At 37.2% G+C, this 19,157-nt stretch overlaps 2 protein-coding genes across 5 annotated transcripts; both read right to left on the bottom strand.

Annotated features, from left to right (window-relative positions):
- Positions 1 to 1,875: 1,875 nt before the first annotated feature.
- On the bottom strand, positions 1,876 to 2,664 carry LOC117340038. Its single transcript, XM_033901796.1, has one exon. The coding sequence runs from the start codon at positions 2,662 to 2,664 to the stop codon at positions 1,876 to 1,878; it is 789 nt and encodes a 262-aa protein (XP_033757687.1).
- Positions 2,665 to 11,237: 8,573 nt separating this feature from the next.
- LOC117322412 lies at positions 11,238 to 18,824 on the bottom strand. 4 transcript variants are annotated; one of them, XM_033877338.1, is made up of 6 exons: positions 18,721 to 18,824; positions 16,271 to 16,459; positions 14,959 to 15,048; positions 14,602 to 14,916; positions 12,602 to 12,757; positions 11,238 to 12,068 (listed from the first exon to the last, which is right to left on the bottom strand). In XM_033877338.1, the coding sequence occupies exons 4-6, from the start codon at positions 14,914 to 14,916 to the stop codon at positions 11,646 to 11,648; spliced, it is 894 nt and encodes a 297-aa protein (XP_033733229.1). In that variant the 5' UTR covers positions 14,959 to 15,048; positions 16,271 to 16,459; positions 18,721 to 18,824; the 3' UTR covers positions 11,238 to 11,645. The 4 variants fall into 4 exon arrangements, with proteins under 4 accessions (XP_033733229.1, XP_033733212.1, XP_033733220.1 ...); XM_033877321.1 differs by lacking the exon at positions 16,271 to 16,459; XM_033877329.1 differs by having other exon boundaries at positions 14,602 to 15,048.
- Between the last annotated feature and the right edge of the window lie 333 nt (positions 18,825 to 19,157).

Raw genomic sequence — 19,157 nt, forward strand, 5'->3', positions numbered from 1 at the left:
ACTACTAGAGCATGTTGTAAATTAAAAACTGGTGTTATGTCTCTTCTAAAATCTGGTGCTCATCCCAACGCACTTAACCCTCTCACTGTTGCTAAAATAGTCAAAATTAAAGTGTATCCTTCTGCACTTTTCGGATGTGAACTATGGTTACTTTCCAAAACTGAAGTATTATTATTAGAAAAGGCACAAAATTTTATTGTGAAAAGTATTCAAAGGTTTGAAAAGAGAACTAGGACAGACATGTGTGTATCATTGCTTGGCTGGACTAGTATTGAATCTTATATTAATATCAAGAAATTATTATTTCTGGGACGAATTTATAATATCGATAATAGTATGCTAATACACAAGATATTTATTACTAGATTTTTTATGTTCATTGTAAACAACGAAAAACAACAGGGATTTATACCCGACATTATTTCTATTTTAAGAAAATATTCATTGTATGAGACTTTTGTTGACTATATAAAGCTAGGGTATTTTCCGGGGAAACTACAATGGAAAAAAAGTGTCTATGAAAATGTATATAGAGTAGAGGAAACTGCATGGTTAGAACGTATGCATAACCACAATGACTTTTTCAGATTTAAATTTATTCATTCTAAGATTAAACCACATTATTTATGGAAATTGGCTATTAAATATCCTCAGTATTATAAATCTATACACTGTATCATAAAATTATGTACAACATCTCGTATGTTGGACCATATGGCTTTATGCCACTACTGTGGTATTTTATACAACGATACTTTAATGCATATAATTCTACATTGTGAAAAGAATACTGCTATTCGTGATAAATTATGGTGTTTTTTATTTAATATGTTGGGTATTGATTTTATTGCGTACCTTCACAATTTATCAGATTTTGAACTAGTTAATGCTTTATTAGGAAGCAAGTTAGACTATGACATGTCTAACGAAGACAACGAATATGTAAGATTAGCAAATGTAAATTTTCTGAATGAAATGCTTAAAAATATAACCCAATTTGCTAACAATTGATGTTTCAATATAATTACTTGTGTGTGAAATAACTTTGTATATGTATATTCAGACTATTCTTGTTTATATGTTGTATGATGTAATTATTCTATTTGTGAATCTTCATTTGTGGAGGAAATAAAGAGAATAATAATACACTCCAACACACATACTCTGACAACGTGACAGTAGTGTCTAGTGAACTCTCGGCCACATGGTCCTAGTTCTAGAAAATACTAACGGCTACACGGCCATACTCCTATATGATAGACGACGGTATAAAAACCTACAAATAATTCAGAGTCGAAATATACTGACGACTACATGACTGACATGAAACCTACCCTTAATGACTGGTAAGCTATTCTATTCTCTATACCCTAACATAATTATATCTAGCAGTACCCTACATAATCTACCTACAGCTATCCCTATCAGGGAAAGAGAGCCAAACCAGTCTTGTCAAGACTTTAATATTCTGACTGACGAACAATAGCGATGCACCGGCTTAAATAGGCAACCGCGGCGATCCGCACGTGCAATATTCGCGCCAAATTGTTCGGAACACTTCCGCTGCTACACTAAATACAGAGTTCCGAATGGTATAAACTTCCGGTATAGGAACACATGGATAAACCAGATTACGGTAAGCAGACGACAGCCAAAATCTACCTAACGATTTTCCTCAACTTCTACACACCTATTCGAATGGGTGATATCACTTAATGGTTAAGTGCGGGTCTAGATGCCGAGATGTCGATAGCTCTATAACCCCTCTCTGAAACCAGCGCGGGTCCTGGTCTAGAACATTGATGCTGTGTACCGCAAAGGAGTGGGAACTCTGGTTCATGTGTGCTTCCACATGTGATGATTCCCTGCGGTGTTCTATGGCCCTCTTCCGGAGAGCTCTCTCTTGATCTCGCCTACATATGTAGCTGGACAGTCTGCACACTGGATGTGGTAGATAGCTCCTGACTTTTCTAGTGTATTGGTCTTATCCTTAGGAGCCACTAGCATGCTACGGATGGTGTTGACTGGTTTGGTGTGGACCATCACGTCCAGCTTCCGGATCTTTCTGGCTATAGACTCAGACACGCCACCCACATAAGGACTAGTGATATGGCCTTGAGCTAGGTGTTCCCTGATGGTAGAAGGGTTTGGTGTCTTCTTCTTGCTGCTATGCTGATTTTTTTTGCTGTAGCCGGATGTTCTTAGTACCTGCTTTAGGTGGTCAATCTCCTGCTCTAACCTATCATCCGTAGAACAAATAGTGTTCGCCCGATGAGTAAGAGTTCTTATAACCCCAAGTATGTGTTCAAGAGACTGGTGACTGTCATACTTCAGGTACTGATCTGTATGTGTCGGCTTACGGTACACACTGAATGTGAGGCTGCCATTGTCCCGCCTTATAATGAGGGTGTCCAATACTGGGATCTTATCAGCATGCATCTCCTCCATTGTAAATTTTATAGACGGGTGGCAATTATTAAAATTAAGGGACCAATCATTGCGCGCTTCTTGTTCGTCCTTCATAAGGACATAAACTGCCTCAAGGTTGCGAGATTCCTGGTTCCACTTCTTCCTGGCTTGTAACAGAGGAAGAAACTCCTTACGCCATTGTCTCCAAAACTGCTCAGCCAGGACCTGGACATGTTTCCACTGTGAACGTGACATGTCATTCTGGCCCAAGTGTCCGAAAGACTCCATACGACTGTCAAAATAGTCGCTGGTGAGAGAACAAATGGGTCCTTGACGTCTGTTGTAACAGGAACCAGTGGCTTTGCGTTGATGAATGCCATTACCTCGGCCATGAAGGTAGACAAAACTTCCCGGGTAAGATTATGCTTGCTGAACTGTTCAGCAACAACGAGTCTGGTATTCGTCTTGCAACACCAATCATCCTTTCCCATGAACCCCCAAAATGTGAAGCATGAGGTGGATTTTTTCAAGGCAGTGCCAGATTGATGGAGGAATTCCTTGACATTACGGCCCTATGTGAAGATTTCTGTTTCCCTTTGTCGGAAAAAAACTGAGTGTTTTTTTCCCTCGGATAGCATATAACCTCACTGGATTTATAAATGACGAGGAACTCATTTCCTCTAGCAGCTCGATGTGGACTACCCTAGACGTCATGCATGTGAACATCACCGCCCAACGTTTGTTCGCAGCAAACCTCCCCTGGTCCTTCGTGTTACAGAGTCCCAAGGCCCGAATACATGGACACCTACATATGTGAATGACGGGCTAGGCGTAACACGACTCAATGGAAGATCCTCGGAGCCTACAACACTTAACGCAGAGACGATAACAGTATCTTACCTCCAGTGATCCAAAAGCCTGTATATCTTATGGCACCCTCTGTCAGGTGTCTTCCCTTGTGTTGGATTGAGTCATGGAAATAACGAGTTAACAATTTTGCTATATGATGTTGACCGGGATTCCAAGGTAGCTATACTCTTTGTCATCCATTTAGTTCTTTCTATCAGACTAACATGCACAACTTGAGACCAAGGGGAACCTCTACATTAAAATTTGAAAGACCAATAACAGCCATTTAGTGCTTCAAGAAATTGTAAATGAAGTTTCAATTGTCAAAATCCAGGATGGATGCCTGTTGGGTATGTTGTTGGGTTGGTCCTATACAGGAATATGCATAACTAGGGATCAAGGGGAATCTGCATATGAATTTTGAGAACTAACAGTAACAAACTTCAATTGCCAAAATCAAAGATGGCTGCTTGTGGGTCATTTTCTTTTCCGATCGGTCCCAAAATGCAATATATGCATAACTAGGGACCAAGGGAAACTAACATATGGAATTTGAGAAAGTTCTCTTTAGTACTTTTTGAGAAATAGCGATAACAAATTTCAATTGTAACAAGAGATCCAAGAGGGATCTTGGCGTCCACCATGGAATGATCCATATCAATCAAATGAAAGACTGATCTTTTCTCTTCTATTCCATTCTTTCTCTCTTCCTTCAAAACATTTAATAACATTATGTAACACCATGTTGCAGGAGAATCCTACAATTGTCAAAATCTAAGATGACCATTCTCTTTATCATACATTTAGCGGTTTCAATCAGAATTGCATGCACAACTGGAGTCCAAGGGAAACCTCAAATTTGAGAAAGACTAATAATGACCATTTACTACTTTAAGAAATTGTTATAACAATACAGTTTCAATTGTCAAAATTAAAGATGGTTGATTGTAGGCCATGTTGTTGTCAGGTTGGTGCTATTGACGTCTTTGTTTAGGAGACAATCTCATTTTGCATGACAATAACAGACGATGTCGTTAATGTAGATAATGAATATTAGTGGAGTGGACCGATGATCGTACCAGATAGTACAGGAGACGTTTCTGACTGTATACCTTGAAGGAGAATATTAGTGGAGTGGACCGATGATCGTACCAGATAGTACAGGAGACGTTTCTGACTGTATACCTTGAAGGAGAATATTAGTGGAGTGGACCGATGATCGTACCAGATAGTACAGGAGACGTTTCTGACTGTATACCTTGAAGGAGAATATTAGTGGAGTGGACCGATGATCGTACCAGATAGTACAGGAGACGTTTCTGACTGTAAACCTTGAAGGAGAATATTAGTGGAGTGGACCGATGATCGTACCAGATAGTACAGGAGACGTTTCTGACTGTATACCTTGAAGGAGAATATTAGTGGAGTGGACCGATGATCGTACCAGATAGTACAGGAGACGTTTCTGACTGTATACCTTGAAGGAGAATATTAGTGGAGTGGACCGATGATCGTACCAGATAGTACAGGAGACGTTTCTGACTGTATACCTTGAAGGAGAATATTAGTGGAGTAGACCGATGATCGTACAGGAGACGTTTCTGACTGTATACCTTGAAAGAGAATAGTTTGTCCACGAGTTAAAAGAAATGGCCAAGAGCGAGTGTATGTGATTTCTAACACCATAAATAAACGTGTAGCTTTCACTTGCAGGACTTTATCAACAGTTTTGGCAGATTCTAATAAAGCTGCATCTGAGCGTTGTTGTCTATGTTCCGACAAAACTCGTCTGGAGCTGACACAGTGCCCTGAGGTTGGAAACATTATGATCACAGATGGAGCGAGTTCTTGAGCAAATCTTTTAAGGCCGCTAGCAGGTAATGTATATATGCTGACGTGCTTTAAGAGTTTGTTTTAGAATTTCTATCTGTCATGGGGCCAACGATGACATTCATATACTGGCACATGGTTTTCCTAGTTTCCTTTTGCATGTTGCACGTGGTGTACTGCGGGTCACCTATTTGGGTCAATGATGTTGAGTTTTCAAAGCGAATAAATGCTTATAAATTTGCACAAAACAAGTCATGTAATATACCAAAGTGTTGGTCTGGACACGTAGTTTCTCAAAAATATTAATAATTTGCTGTAGATGCTGACAGTTTTTTCTACTGAATTACTTTGTAGTAAGATGCAGCATAGAATAATTACAAGTCACACAAACCTGAAAAAAGAATCATTCTGTTATACTTACACGTGTCTATAACACAAAATAGGAGCATTTGTTAGACCAGGTTTGACTTAAGGTACGCTTTTGTTTTGACCTTGGAAATGCAAACGGCGACTGTGAATAACATAAACTCCCATTTCATACTATTAACACATCATCGTAAAAAGGGTAATTTCAAGACAAATACTAGTAGCTAAATTGTGGAATTTTGGGCCTTTTTTAGAAGTATGCATCTTTTACCTCAAACTCCGCGGTTGCACAATTGTTTATAGTATAAAATCAGTATATAAACAATTGTTTATAGTATAAAAACAGTATATAAACAGTCTTCTTGGCATGTTCATGGTTTTAATAGTGTCTAATAAGAGTATGTTTGATGTTTGATGTCTCCCTGCCAAATTTGTGTGATATTATTCACAACCAACATTTGCATTTCAATGTCAAAATACATATATCAAGTCAAACCCGATCAAATCAATTTTATTGTGTGCTACAGGCACTTTAGGGCATATCGACATGGTTATTCTGAGCAATATATGTGATAGAAATGAGCTCATTATGCCCCCCTGAACATGTATTTTCGGTTATTTTGTCAAAATTCACTAATAGCTTTAACAAATAACATGTCAACAGTCCAACGGTTAGTCATGGTTCATAATAATTACTGATCGAGTCACTTCTGCACCATAGTATTGATTTAAAGGTTTGTCACCGATATCACTGGTTTGGTATTTAGATGTCACTAGTTGTTATAAAGTGGTCTGATATGACATTCAGATTGTTGGTGCGTTCTACGTGAAATGAGCGTTTGTTATACTTTTAGGGAAAATTTGGTTGCAACCGTCTGAGTTCAAAAATGAGGTCAATTGCTGTACTTTATGATTTTCAACATCATCACTCTACCGACTTCATTAATTACGTTTTTCGGCATAGCCGTTTAATTTTCTTTTTGCCCCGGATATGACGCGACAGGTGGCGTTACTGGTCAAGATGCAAAATGCAGAAGTCCAGTTAAAAACGAAACAAAAATAAAGATTGAATGCAAGCCAAGTAAGTAGATTATCTTTTTAAATGACATATTAATAAAATCATATTCATGATTCAAATGCAATCTTATTATTACCAAAAATGATGCAGACGGATATAATTTTGTAATTCGTGCTAAAACGCTTTTAAATTAGTTCGTTAATTTATTTCATCATCAGTTTTACAATATAACCACCAGCATTAAAACTATGCCGTTTATCTTTTTTAAAGATATTTCTTGTTATATCTATTTGTCTTCAAACTTCATTCACTTACAAATCTGATCTCTTGAAAGAATTTGCATTTTAATCTCATGGAATCCAAATTGGTGTCATTTTTACGATCAATGTATTTTTTTTAGCGGGATTGCGATTCGACAATTCTTACCTTTTTTTTATTTGTAGGAGATTCATATCCCTAGAGATGCCTTGTTAGTAATTTGGGATAAATCTACCGCGAGATGTCTTAGTCTCCTAACTTTAATGGTAATGTTAGTGAATTTGAAGTTTGAAAGAATAAATGAATGGTTTATGGCGAGTTTGTGTAAGATGTTTTTCCTTTGAAATTTAGTGTGGTGAGTTGTTACTCTTCTGGAGATGTTAGAGACACATATTTATGTAATTCCAACTGAAAATCTGTCGTTAAACTTTATCATTTTACTTTTGGTTTACTCCACTTTGGTTTACTACTTTTGATGGTGTTGCAACTTATATGAAAAGTTTATTTTTTGAGTTTTGTTACATGCTTGGAATTTAGCTGAATAAGCTACAAATGCGACCCACGGTATGAGTGAATTACTGTATTTAGTGATGTGACATGTGAACCACTGTATGAGTTACTGTATTAAGTGATGTGACATGTGAACCACTGAAGGAGTTACTGTATTTAGTGATGTGACATGTGAACCAATGAAGGAGTTACTGTATTTAGTGATGTGACATGTGAACCACTGTATGAGAGAATTACTGTATTTAGTGATGTGATATGTGAACCACTGTATGAGTATATTACTGTATTTAGTGATGTGACATGTGAACCACTGCATGAGTGAATTACTGTATTTAGTGATGTGACATGCGAACCACTGTATGAGTGAATTACTGTATTTAGTGATGTGACATGTGAACCACTGTATGAGTGAATTACTGTATTTAGTGATGTGACATGTGAACCATTTTATGAGTGAATTGCTGTATTAAGTGATGTGACGTGAACCAATGAAGGAGTTACTGTATTTAGTGATGTGACATGTGAACCACTGTATGAGTTACTGTATTTAGTGATGTGACATGTGAACCACTGAAGGAGTTACTGTATTTAGTGATGTGACATGTGAACCACTGAAGGAGTTACTGTATTTAGTGATGTGACATGTGAACCACTGCATGAGTGAATTACTGTATTTAGTGATGTGACATGTGAACCACTGTATGAGAGAATTACTGTATTTAGTGATGTGACATGTGAACCACTGTATGAGTGAATTACTGTATTTAGTGATGTGACATGCGAACCACTGTATGAATGAATTACTGTATTAAGTGATGTGACATGCGAACCACTGTACGAGTGAATTACTGTATTTAGTGATGTGACATGTGAACCACTGTATGAGTGAATTACTGTATTTAGTGATGTGACATGTGAACCATTTTATGAGTGAATTGCTGTATTAAGTGATGTGACGTGAACCAATGAAGGAGTTACTGTATTTAGTGATGTGACATGTGAACCACTGTATGAGTTACTGTATTTAGTGATGTGACATGTGAACCACTGTATGAGTTACTGTATTTAGTGATGTGACATGTGAACCACTGAAGGAGTTACTGTATTTAGTGATGTGACATGTGAACCACTGCATGAGTGAATTACTGTATTTAGTGATGTGACATGTGAACCACTGTATGAGAGAATTACTGTATTTAGTGATGTGACATGTGAACCACTGTATGAGTGAATTACTGTATTTAGTGATGTGACATGCGAACCACTGTATGAATGAATTACTGTATTAAGTGATGTGACATGCGAACCACTGTACGAGTGAATTACTGTATTTAGTGATGTGACATGTGAACCACTGTATGAGTGAATTACTGTATTTAGTGATGTGACATGTGAACCACTGAAGGAGTTACTGTATTTAGTGATGTGACATGTGAACCACTGTATGAGTAAATTACTGTATTTAGTGATGTGACATGTGAACCACTGTATGAGTGAATTACTGTATTTAGTGATGTGACATGCGAACCACTGTATGAGTGAATTACTGTATTTAGTGATGTGACATCTGAACCACTGAAGGAGTTACTGTATTTAGTGATGTGACATGTGAACCACTGAAGGAGTTACTGTATTTAGTGATGTGACATGCGAACCACTGTATGAGAGAATTACTGTATTTAGTGATGTGACATGCGAACCACTGTATGAGTGAATTACTGTATTTAGTGATGTGACATGCGAACCACTGTATGAGTGAATTACTGTATTTAGTGATGTGACATGCGAACCACTGTATGAGTGAATTACTGTATTTAGTGATGTGACATGTGAACCACTGTATGAGTGAATTACTGTATTAAGTGATGTGACATGTGACCCACTGAAGGAGTTACTGTATTTAGTGATGTGACATGTGAACCACTGCATGAGTGAATTACTGTATTTAGTGATGTGACATGTGAACCACTTTATGAGTGAATTGTTGTATTAAGTGATGTGACATGCGAACCACTGCACGAGTGAATTACTGTATTTAGTGATGTGACATGTGAACCACTGAAGGAATTACTGTATTTAGTGATGTGACATGTGAACCAATGAAGGAGTTACTGTATTTAGTGATGTGACATGCGAACCACTGTATGAGTTACTGTATTTAGTGATGTGACATGTGAACCACTGCATGAGTGAATTACAGTATTTAGTGATGTGACAAGTGAACCACAGAAGGAGTTACTGTATTTAGTGATGTGACATGTGAACCACTGCATGAGTGAATTACTGTATTTAGTGATGTGACATGTGAACCACTGAAGGAGTTACTGTATTTAGTGATGTGACATGTGAACCACTGAAGGAGTTACTGTATTTAGTGATGTGACATGTGAACCACTGTATGAGTGAATTGCTGTATTTAGTGATGTGACATGTGAACCACTGAAGGAGTTACTGTATTTAGTGATGTGACATGTGAACTACTCTATGAGTGAATTGCTGTATTTAGTGATGTGACATGTGAACCACTGAAGGAGTTACTGTATTTAGTGATGTGACATGTGAACCACTGCATGAGTGAATTACTGTATTTAGTGATGTGACATGTGAACCACTGCATGAGTGAATTACTGTATTTAGTGATGTGACATGTGAACCGCTGTATGAGAGAATTACTGTATTTAGTGATGTGACATGTGAACCACTGTATGAGTGAATTACTGTATTTAGTGATGTGACATGCGAACCACTGTATGAATGAATTACTGTATTTAGTGGTGTTGACATGCGAACCACTGTATGAGTGAATTACTGTATTTAGTGATGTGACATGTGAACCACTGTATGAGTGAATTACTGTATTTAGTGATGTGACATGTGAACCACTGAAGGAGTTACTGTATTTAGTGATGTGACATGTGAACCACTGTATGAGTAAATTACTGTATTTAGTGATGTGACATGTGAACCACTGTATGAGTGAATTACTGTATTTAGTGATGTGACATGTGAACCACTGAAGGAGTTACTGTATTTAGTGATGTGACATGCGAACCACTGAAGGAGTTACTGTATTTAGTGATGTGACATGCGAACCACTGTATGAGTGAATTACTGTATTTAGTGATGTGACATGCGAACCACTGTATGAGTGAATTACTGTATTTAGTGATGTGACATGCGAACCACTGTATGAGTAAATTACTGTATTTAGTGATGTGACATGTGAACCACTGTATGAGTGAGTTGTTGTATTTAGTGATGTGACATGTGAACCACTGTATGAGTTGTTGTATTTAGTGATGTGACATGTGAACCACTGTATGAGTTACTGTATTTAGTGATGTGACATGTGAACCACTGCATGAGTAAATTACTGTATTTAGTGATGCGACATGTGAACCACTGTATGAGTGAATTACTGTATTTAGTGATGTGACATGTGAACCACTGAAGGAGTTACTGCATTTAGTGATGTGACATGTGAACCACTGTATGAGTGAATTACTGTATTTAGTGATGTGACATGTGAACCACTGAAGGAGTTACTGTATTTAGTGATGTGACATGCGAACCACTGTATGAGTGAATTACTGTATTTAGTGATGTGACATGTGAACTACTCTATGAGTGAATTGTTGTATTTAGTGATGTGACATGCGAACTACTGTACAGTGTATGAGGAATTGCATTTTAGTGACCGACAAGTAGTCATCTTGGATTTTGACAGTTGAAGTTTGTTCAATATTTCTAAAAGAATCACTGGAAGGATATTTCCCACATACGTTGAAGTTCCCATTGGTTCCAAATTGTATCCATTTGATTTAAAACAAATTTGTCGACAAGTGGCCATATTTTAATTTGACAGTTGAAACTGCTATCACTATATCTTGTTCACAGAAAGTCTTTCTTAGACTATTCTAGGCTTTGATATGGAGGTTCGCCTTGATATCAGATATTTAAGAGGAAAAGCGGTAAGAAGGGAAAAGAAGAGAAAAGATCAGTCTTACCAAATAAAGTTTATTCAATGGGCGCCAATATCCCACTTCACTGACTGTACTGTTGAACTGTGGAATAACAAAGTGTTTTCCTGCTCCGGTACCAATATTTCCTTCCATTAATAATGCATTGATTAGGACAGACATTTCAAGTTAATTAATCTTGGTTGAGCGATCACAAACCGTGGGTGTATCTGAATACATCACTCACTTGTGACCTGTACTCATGTTTTGGCCTACCAGTCATAAATCCAGTTGTTTTATCATAAACACGGCATCGCAAACCAAGCCTAAGAGAAGCAATTCCGCGTGGTCATGTCCCAGGCATGCTCATATACAAAACATGTAGTCCAACGTTTTGTTTAGGCTGACCTATACACCCTTACAAATGACATGTTAGAGAGAACCTACTAATCACACAGGACAAGTTTGTAAAAAGAATTGGCTAAGAGTGCTACACTAGCATACTGTTCCTGTAGGAGATCATCACATATATTGTTGTATTGAACCAGCAATTTCGTTGGTATCTGTAATACAAATGTTTTCTCCAGTTTGCCATCCAGTCCCTGCTTCAATATCTCACAGTTTGAAACGTAGTGAAACCACTTACCAACCGAACTGTAAATTTCAGGCATTACATGCATATTTACAGTATGTACACTTGATTCATCAACCTCATACACTTTTAATTTCAGCAAGGTTGTAAAAATGGAACGCAGTATTCTGATATGGATTGCCTGGCTACTTAATTTGTTCCTCTTCAATGTCTCCGAACCAGTTTCTTTGATAATATAACTGCAGCCTCTTGGAATTTCAGGTAGTGCTGCTTTTGCCTGTGACAAGATACCAGAAAAAGTACCATAGATGTTACTTACAAACAGAACCTCAATAGTATAAATCCAATGAAATACACTTATTTACAAACTGTAACATGTTCAGAATTTGAAAGATTACAGTTGTGTAAACTAGACATCAAGAGTTGCCAACCCACATCTCTACACCGAACATTTTAAACAATGGCCGAGGAGTACAGAAAAATGGTCCGTTAAAAACATACAACAAACTCCTGTGCAGAAATGTTCCTGAAAAAATCTTGTTTACTTTATATTGATGGATTTTAGTAAAAGGTTTTTTTCATTTAAATCTAGTTCTATATATAATGCTATATAATTCAATTTTATTGGCACCCTGATTGACTAGACCTGCTGTATCATGCCTGATATATAACCAGAGATTGGGGTAACCTGTGCAGTCAGAACAATGTAGACAATTCATTGTAGTAATTTAAAATCTGTAATGTTTTACAATCACTAAAAACTTTAGTTTGAGACTCCCATCATATCTTATTCAGATCTGTGATATTTACCACATCGTAGAGGAACGCATGGTCAAATCTCCTCTGGTCAGGATCAGGGACTAATGTGGCATGGCCCCAATCCTTCACCTCCAGCTGACGATTTACTTTGATCCAACTGACTGACCTCAGGTTTTCAATATCAATCACAACTATGCTTTGTAGGTTCTACAACAATTAATGAGCAGTAAATAATCTTTCATCAGTGCTGAAGACTGAAGGCACATTATAATGATAATCAGTTCCGCCTTTATCAGTGTTGAAGATGAAAGCCACATTGTAATAATAATCAGCTCCCCCATCTTTACCCAAATGACCTTAACCTTTGACCCACTGACCTTTATCTTTGGTCAGTAAACTTCTTATTTAATTCTGACCAACTTTGCTTGATAATATCATAACAAAACAAGAGGCCCATGGGCCTTAACAGTCATCAACAGATTGTAGCATTATATTGTAGACTAGAACACAATCTGTACCAGTATAGCACTGTAAAATATACCTACACAGGTAAATGATCAACTAAGAATCAGTCGCTTTCCCTAAACAGCCTATTCCCCTATCTGTAATTAGTACCTATCATTCTCCCCCTGTAACAACACCGCTTGTGCCCAATGTTCAAATAGAACATGTTGGCTGAGTGGGAAGACACCATGGCATCAGTAGAAATGGTGGCCATATTTGATTTTGAACCAGCCCAAAAAGTAACAATACTTGGTCAGGACCATTTCAGAATCATTTCAGGCAAGCCAGAGATAAATCCTAGTGGTGGATTTGGTTTATTTTGTTTGATGTCCCATTAACAGCCAGGGTCATATAAGGATGTGGGTGCAAGTTTTGGAGGTGAAGGAAAGCCGGAGTACCCGGAGAAAAACCACCGGCCTACGGTCAATACCTGGCAACTGCCCCATGTAGGTTTCGAACTCGCAACCCAGAGGTAGAGGGCTAGTAATAAAGTGTCGGGACACCTTAATCACTTGGCCACTGCGGACCCCCAGTGGTGGAACTTCAGAAGAAGTTTTAAATAGTTGTTGTTCAGGAAAACCATGATTGAGTAATCATATTACGAAATGGCTGCCATGGCAAAGTTTTTACAAGGCCAAAAAATTACAACACCTTGGCTCCCCTTCCTTAACATCCCAAACCAATTTCCAGCTTAATGGCACATGTGAAACCTGAGAAGAAGCTTAAAATGCATTTTCAAGGTGGCTGCCATGGAGGCAATCTTGGATTTTGAACCAACCTGAAAAATAACAACACTTGGTCAGGACCATATCAGGTAAGTTAGAGCTGAATTCCATAGTTGGACCTATCTCAGAATCATTTCAGGTTAGTCAGAATCCCTGTGGTGGAACTAAGAAGTTTGAAATAGGTGTTGTTCAGGAAAACCATGATTTTGCAGTCATGTTTCAAAAATAGCTGCGGTGGATACTATGTCAAAGTTTTTTCGAGGCTGAAAAAAAACATGCCATGGCTGCCATCTTTGATTTGGGACTGACCAGAAAAATAAAAACACTTGGGCAGGATCATTTCAAGAAAGTAAGAGCTCATTAACACTAGTTGAACTTGAGAAGAAGTTTGAAATGTGAAATGTGGACGAAGCACAATGACTATAGGTCATCCTAACCCTGTCAGTCTGATGACCTAATGATGATATCAGTGAAAGTATTTCAGAAAGTTTGCTTTAAAAATTTGAAAGGGAGATAATTTAGTATTATTAGAATTCAGCTGAACATTTCTTTTCATGCATTTAGGGGCCAATCTACCTAACTTATATGTCGGACATTCAATTCTGTTGATATTAACATATGATTATCACTGATTGCACACTTACCAATACGAAATACATAACCTAGTTAGGTGCCTTCATTCTATCAGAATTATTAAACTGATAATAAAAATCAATAAACTCAAAGCTTGCTGAAGATATATAATATTGGAACAATGAAGAATTTAACGGACATTAGATGTCTCATTGACCTATCGCTTTATAACTCGTCCCAAATATTTACCTTAGTTTTCTTCCTTGACAATTCTGGATAACAGAAAATGTTATGCTGTACATAAGTTTTCTTCAGTTCTGTACACAAGCTTTGAAGATGTACAAAACTCACAACATCAGCTTTTAACAAGTCATTCACATCACAAATCTTTGCATTCCTTGAGCGAAAATTCATTATATCAGTCACCAATGCCTGGTCTAATTTCATCCCTTTCATCAACAAAACACTTTTCTCTGTAACACCATTTAAGAAACTTAAAACCTTTTTTTCATGTTTTGCATCTAGCATCAATTTTGGTGAAGACTTCTCTGTGTGAATTGTCATCTGCTGTCCATCATGGATTGGGGCTGGTGTGTGAATTGTCATCTGCTGTCCATCATGGATTGGGGCTGGTATCTGTTGTCCACCATGGATTTCTTTTTGGTTTGAAGTCAACTTCACACAATAAAGACGTTTCTGGGGGAAAAAAGTTCCAAAATTAGTAAACAACCTCCTGACTTATGACTTCCTTGATACTTGGGGGTAGTAGTATAATCTTTACACTTAACAAAATACGATAAATGTAAATCTTCACACTTAGAAAGTTATCATCAAAACTATATACTTCTGTGTTGATGGTAGCCTATATAATGAATAGATGTTTTTACATCTAATAGGTACAGGAAACGTTATTGGTGAAAATCGTTTTGGACCAACACTGGGCCATCAACAACAGTAATGAAAAAAACAATTAAGAAAAACAACATAAAAATGAAATCATCTAACTTTAAATTAATAAAACAAGGGCAAAATACAAACAAATATCTAGATTTGTCGAGAAAATGTACGAATATAGAACCAGGTGTTCCAGAAGGAAAAGCATCTTTGGTTTATAGACAACACTTGCCTTACAAATCTAGGTCACGACGACAACCGCCTTACAAATCTAGGTCACAACGACACCCGCCTTACAAATCTAGGTCAAATCTAGTTACGGTAAGTCATATTCAAATCTAGGTCACGATGACACCAGCCTTACAAATCTAGGTCACGACGACAACCGCCTTACAAATCTAGGTCATGATGACACCCGCCTTACAAATCTAGGTCACAACGACACCCGCCTTACAAATCTAGGTCAAATCTAGTTACGGTAAGTCATATTCAAATCTAGGTCACGATGACACCAGCCTTACAAATCTCTAGGTCACGATGACACCAGTCTTACAAATCTAAGTCTCAACGACACTAGCCTTACAAATCTAGGTCACGAAGATATCTTACAAATCTAGGTCACGATGACACCCGCCTTACAAATCTAGGTCACGACGACACCCGCCTTACAAATCTAGGTCAAATCTGGTTAAGTCATATTCTCAAAATGATCTTTTCTGTTTTTTTCTCTTCTTTCACTCTTCATTCAAAACATTTAATAGCTTAATATAACACTCTATAGCAGGAGCAACCTGAAATTGTCAAAATCCAAAATGGCCACAGTCTTTGTCATCCATTTGGTTCTTTAAATCAGACTTGCATGCACAACTAGGGACCAAGTTCGTTGAATATACATAAATTAATACATATTTGTCCAGAGCATAACTTTCAGACCACATTAAGGCGGAGAGCAGTGTGCAAGAACCGTAACTCTTGCTTCCGTTTTGACAGAGTTATTCCTCTTGTGCAAAAAAAAATTACTTACAAAACTTTTTCTAACTTCAAGTATTGGTATAGAGGATATCAAAACGCAGCATCCAATAACCGTGAATTTTGCTTTGGTTTTCACACTTCGGCTTTCACAGTTATTCCTCTTTGTGGAAAAATTACATCAAGTTTTTCGGAATGCAGTATACAAAGTTAGTCAGCTATTGTAGATTATTTTTAACAGCCACTGAAATGCAAAATTTTCATTTTTATATCAGTTTTTCAAATTACTTTAGACTAAGCCCATTGTAATGTATATACAATTTACCTCTACATATGGTATACATGTGTATATTCAAACAGGAAATTCAAAAAAGAAATCTAGCTGTCTTCGCTGGCCGAGACCCGTGCTCGGCTTTCTATGTAATCCTCTCCCTCACCACTGGGAAGCGGCAGGGGAAGGTATTGCAGACGATAGAAATGACTCAATATCGATGTATCTTCTTCAGTGACAGCAGAAGACCATTTCAAATATAGAAAGAAGAATACTGCTAAGTGTCATTGAACGTTTTGTGATGTTCGTCCACTTGTTATATTCTCTATACAATCAGTGACATATATAGCAGAATTTAGGATATGTCTTTTTAAGGAATTTCATTTACTTTAAAGATGCTGTGGTTGCGCTAAAGTTGTGATGAACGGTTGAGAATTACGTGTTTAAATCTCACTTGAATTGGCATACTATAATTAAGTTTAATTTTTAGATTGAATAATCTGTGATGTCTGTCATGTTTCTTGATAAACCACATTGCGATTTCTGATAATTACTCTCCCAGTTTATTTTGGTTCCTAAGTTTTTAAATTGTACTCAATTTACTACATTTTTTCTCTCTGTGTAATAACTGATCTGTATCCTGATTAGAGATTGGACAACTTTTGTTAGAAAAAACTCGTCTCAGAAATTTAATTTGTTCCCGATGAATAGGCCTACCTTCTGTTCAGTGACTTGCTGAATCGCACATTCATGTTATATACTTTGTACAAGCATTTCACTATCGACTGATTTAAAACACTGCAGCCTCTTTATTACTATCGGAATCTCTGCTGCGGAAACAAGCTAACGTTAGGTTTCGCCTCATTATCACTTCAACCAACTCAACCAGCACGGCCATTTTTGTGTGGCCTATTTATCGGAAACGGCAAACCAATCAGAAGTATTCTTATTTCATTTAGCTATCTAATGTAAAAACTTATCAATTTCCAATTGGAATATGAGACTAAAAACAGTATTCCACGACCGAGGGCCATTTTTATCAACCCAAGAGCTTGAGGTGACTTTCCAATGTTGCATTAACTACAGTGTATATGAGTTACCTCCCCTCGTACAAACAAGGAAGCAAGCGTAATAATTTGCACAGAAAATCATTCGGAATACTTTGGGATAAAAAAAGGTGATTGTGTATGATTTAAGCTGTTTTTCTATAATTTATTTCAATTAAACAAATGTTTTCTAACATATCAAAACGTGAATCATATTACTTAAACACAAACAAATACTTTGCAGAAGGAGACAAGATTTTCTAGTGTGTTGTTAGGGTTTTTTGGAAATAATTATTTTCGGTCCCATCCTGAACTCATCAGGATTTAATATCAATGACATAAACAACATTTTGATTCCACCGAGAGTCCCAAATTAATTTGTTCTAGCAAAATTTGGCGATGACTGCTTAAGGTTGCTGTTTCACAGTAACTTAAAATGTGTTTCAAAAACTTAATCAGTGTGCATGGAATTTATTAAGCTTTTTACCGATTCAAAATTGAAACGAAATATTGGACGAGAAGTTTTGGAGAATAGTGGTTCACGATAAGGGTAGTGTAATTAACTTGATGTCATCTTGCTACATCATTACTTACAGATAGAGCGAGTTTCCTATCTCTGTACGTACAGGGGCTCTGTTTCTGGATTTTGAGTTAAATACGACACCAGTTAACCACAACACATAGGCACTTGTATCTGGTAATTAAGACCAGAGTTAAAATTATCCTCCATATATACTTTAAACAGAATGGATAATGTTAACTCTGGTGTTAATGAACTGATACATGAACTATTCATACACATACTGGAAGTTGGAGGTTTCAGATGTTGACATGTACCTAAAAGTGTATGTGAAACCTTTCAAAAAATCTGGGTTATTGGTTTATCAGTGTAACGTTATACCACGATTTAAGGTTTCAGAATGAATATGAATACTTAATTTATAGTGTTGTGGTTGTTATCTGATGTCATATGTTACTGAAAATCCCGTAACCGAGCCCCTGTGAGCTGGTAGCGCTGATAGGCAGATCCATAGGTGTTGAGCACGTTTATAAGTCCAAGACCGATTATAGACTAAACGTGCTAAGCACCTATGGTTGATCGACATCCATCTGAGAAACTTAGAATAATCCGTGCCTGACTAGAGGAACGCACCTCATCCTCGGGCGATCATGGTGTATTATACTTACTAAGCAACTGTAAGATAGGTCTGATGGAAAGCATCTCTTTCTCCAGAAGGAGGACACCATGAATCGTGCCCTCGACATGTTGGTTACAAGGTTTCAACTTTTACTTGGAGTAGTCCCCCTTGTATGCTTGTAAGAAGACGCGACCTGGCTAGCTGAGAGATGAAGTGACGGACGAAAGAACGGACGATATTCGATACATTTAAGATATGATAACACACGCTTGTTTGATGAGCATTATAACAACTTGTATTTTAATATTGCAGACAAAACGAGGAATAAAACGGACGCAAAAGTGTAAAATAATACATATAGGCTAACACTAAGGACAACTCTATGCCCTTAGGTTAAATCATTTGACATTTAATGGCAATAAGGGTGCCGTTTTATATAATTTCAAAAGAATTGTCATTAAGGTCAAATCTTTTAACCTTAAGTAT

The sequence above is a fragment of the Pecten maximus genome, chromosome 1, assembly GCF_902652985.1.
Source record: "Pecten maximus chromosome 1, xPecMax1.1, whole genome shotgun sequence".
Classification (NCBI taxonomy): Eukaryota; Metazoa; Mollusca; class Bivalvia; order Pectinida; family Pectinidae; genus Pecten; species Pecten maximus.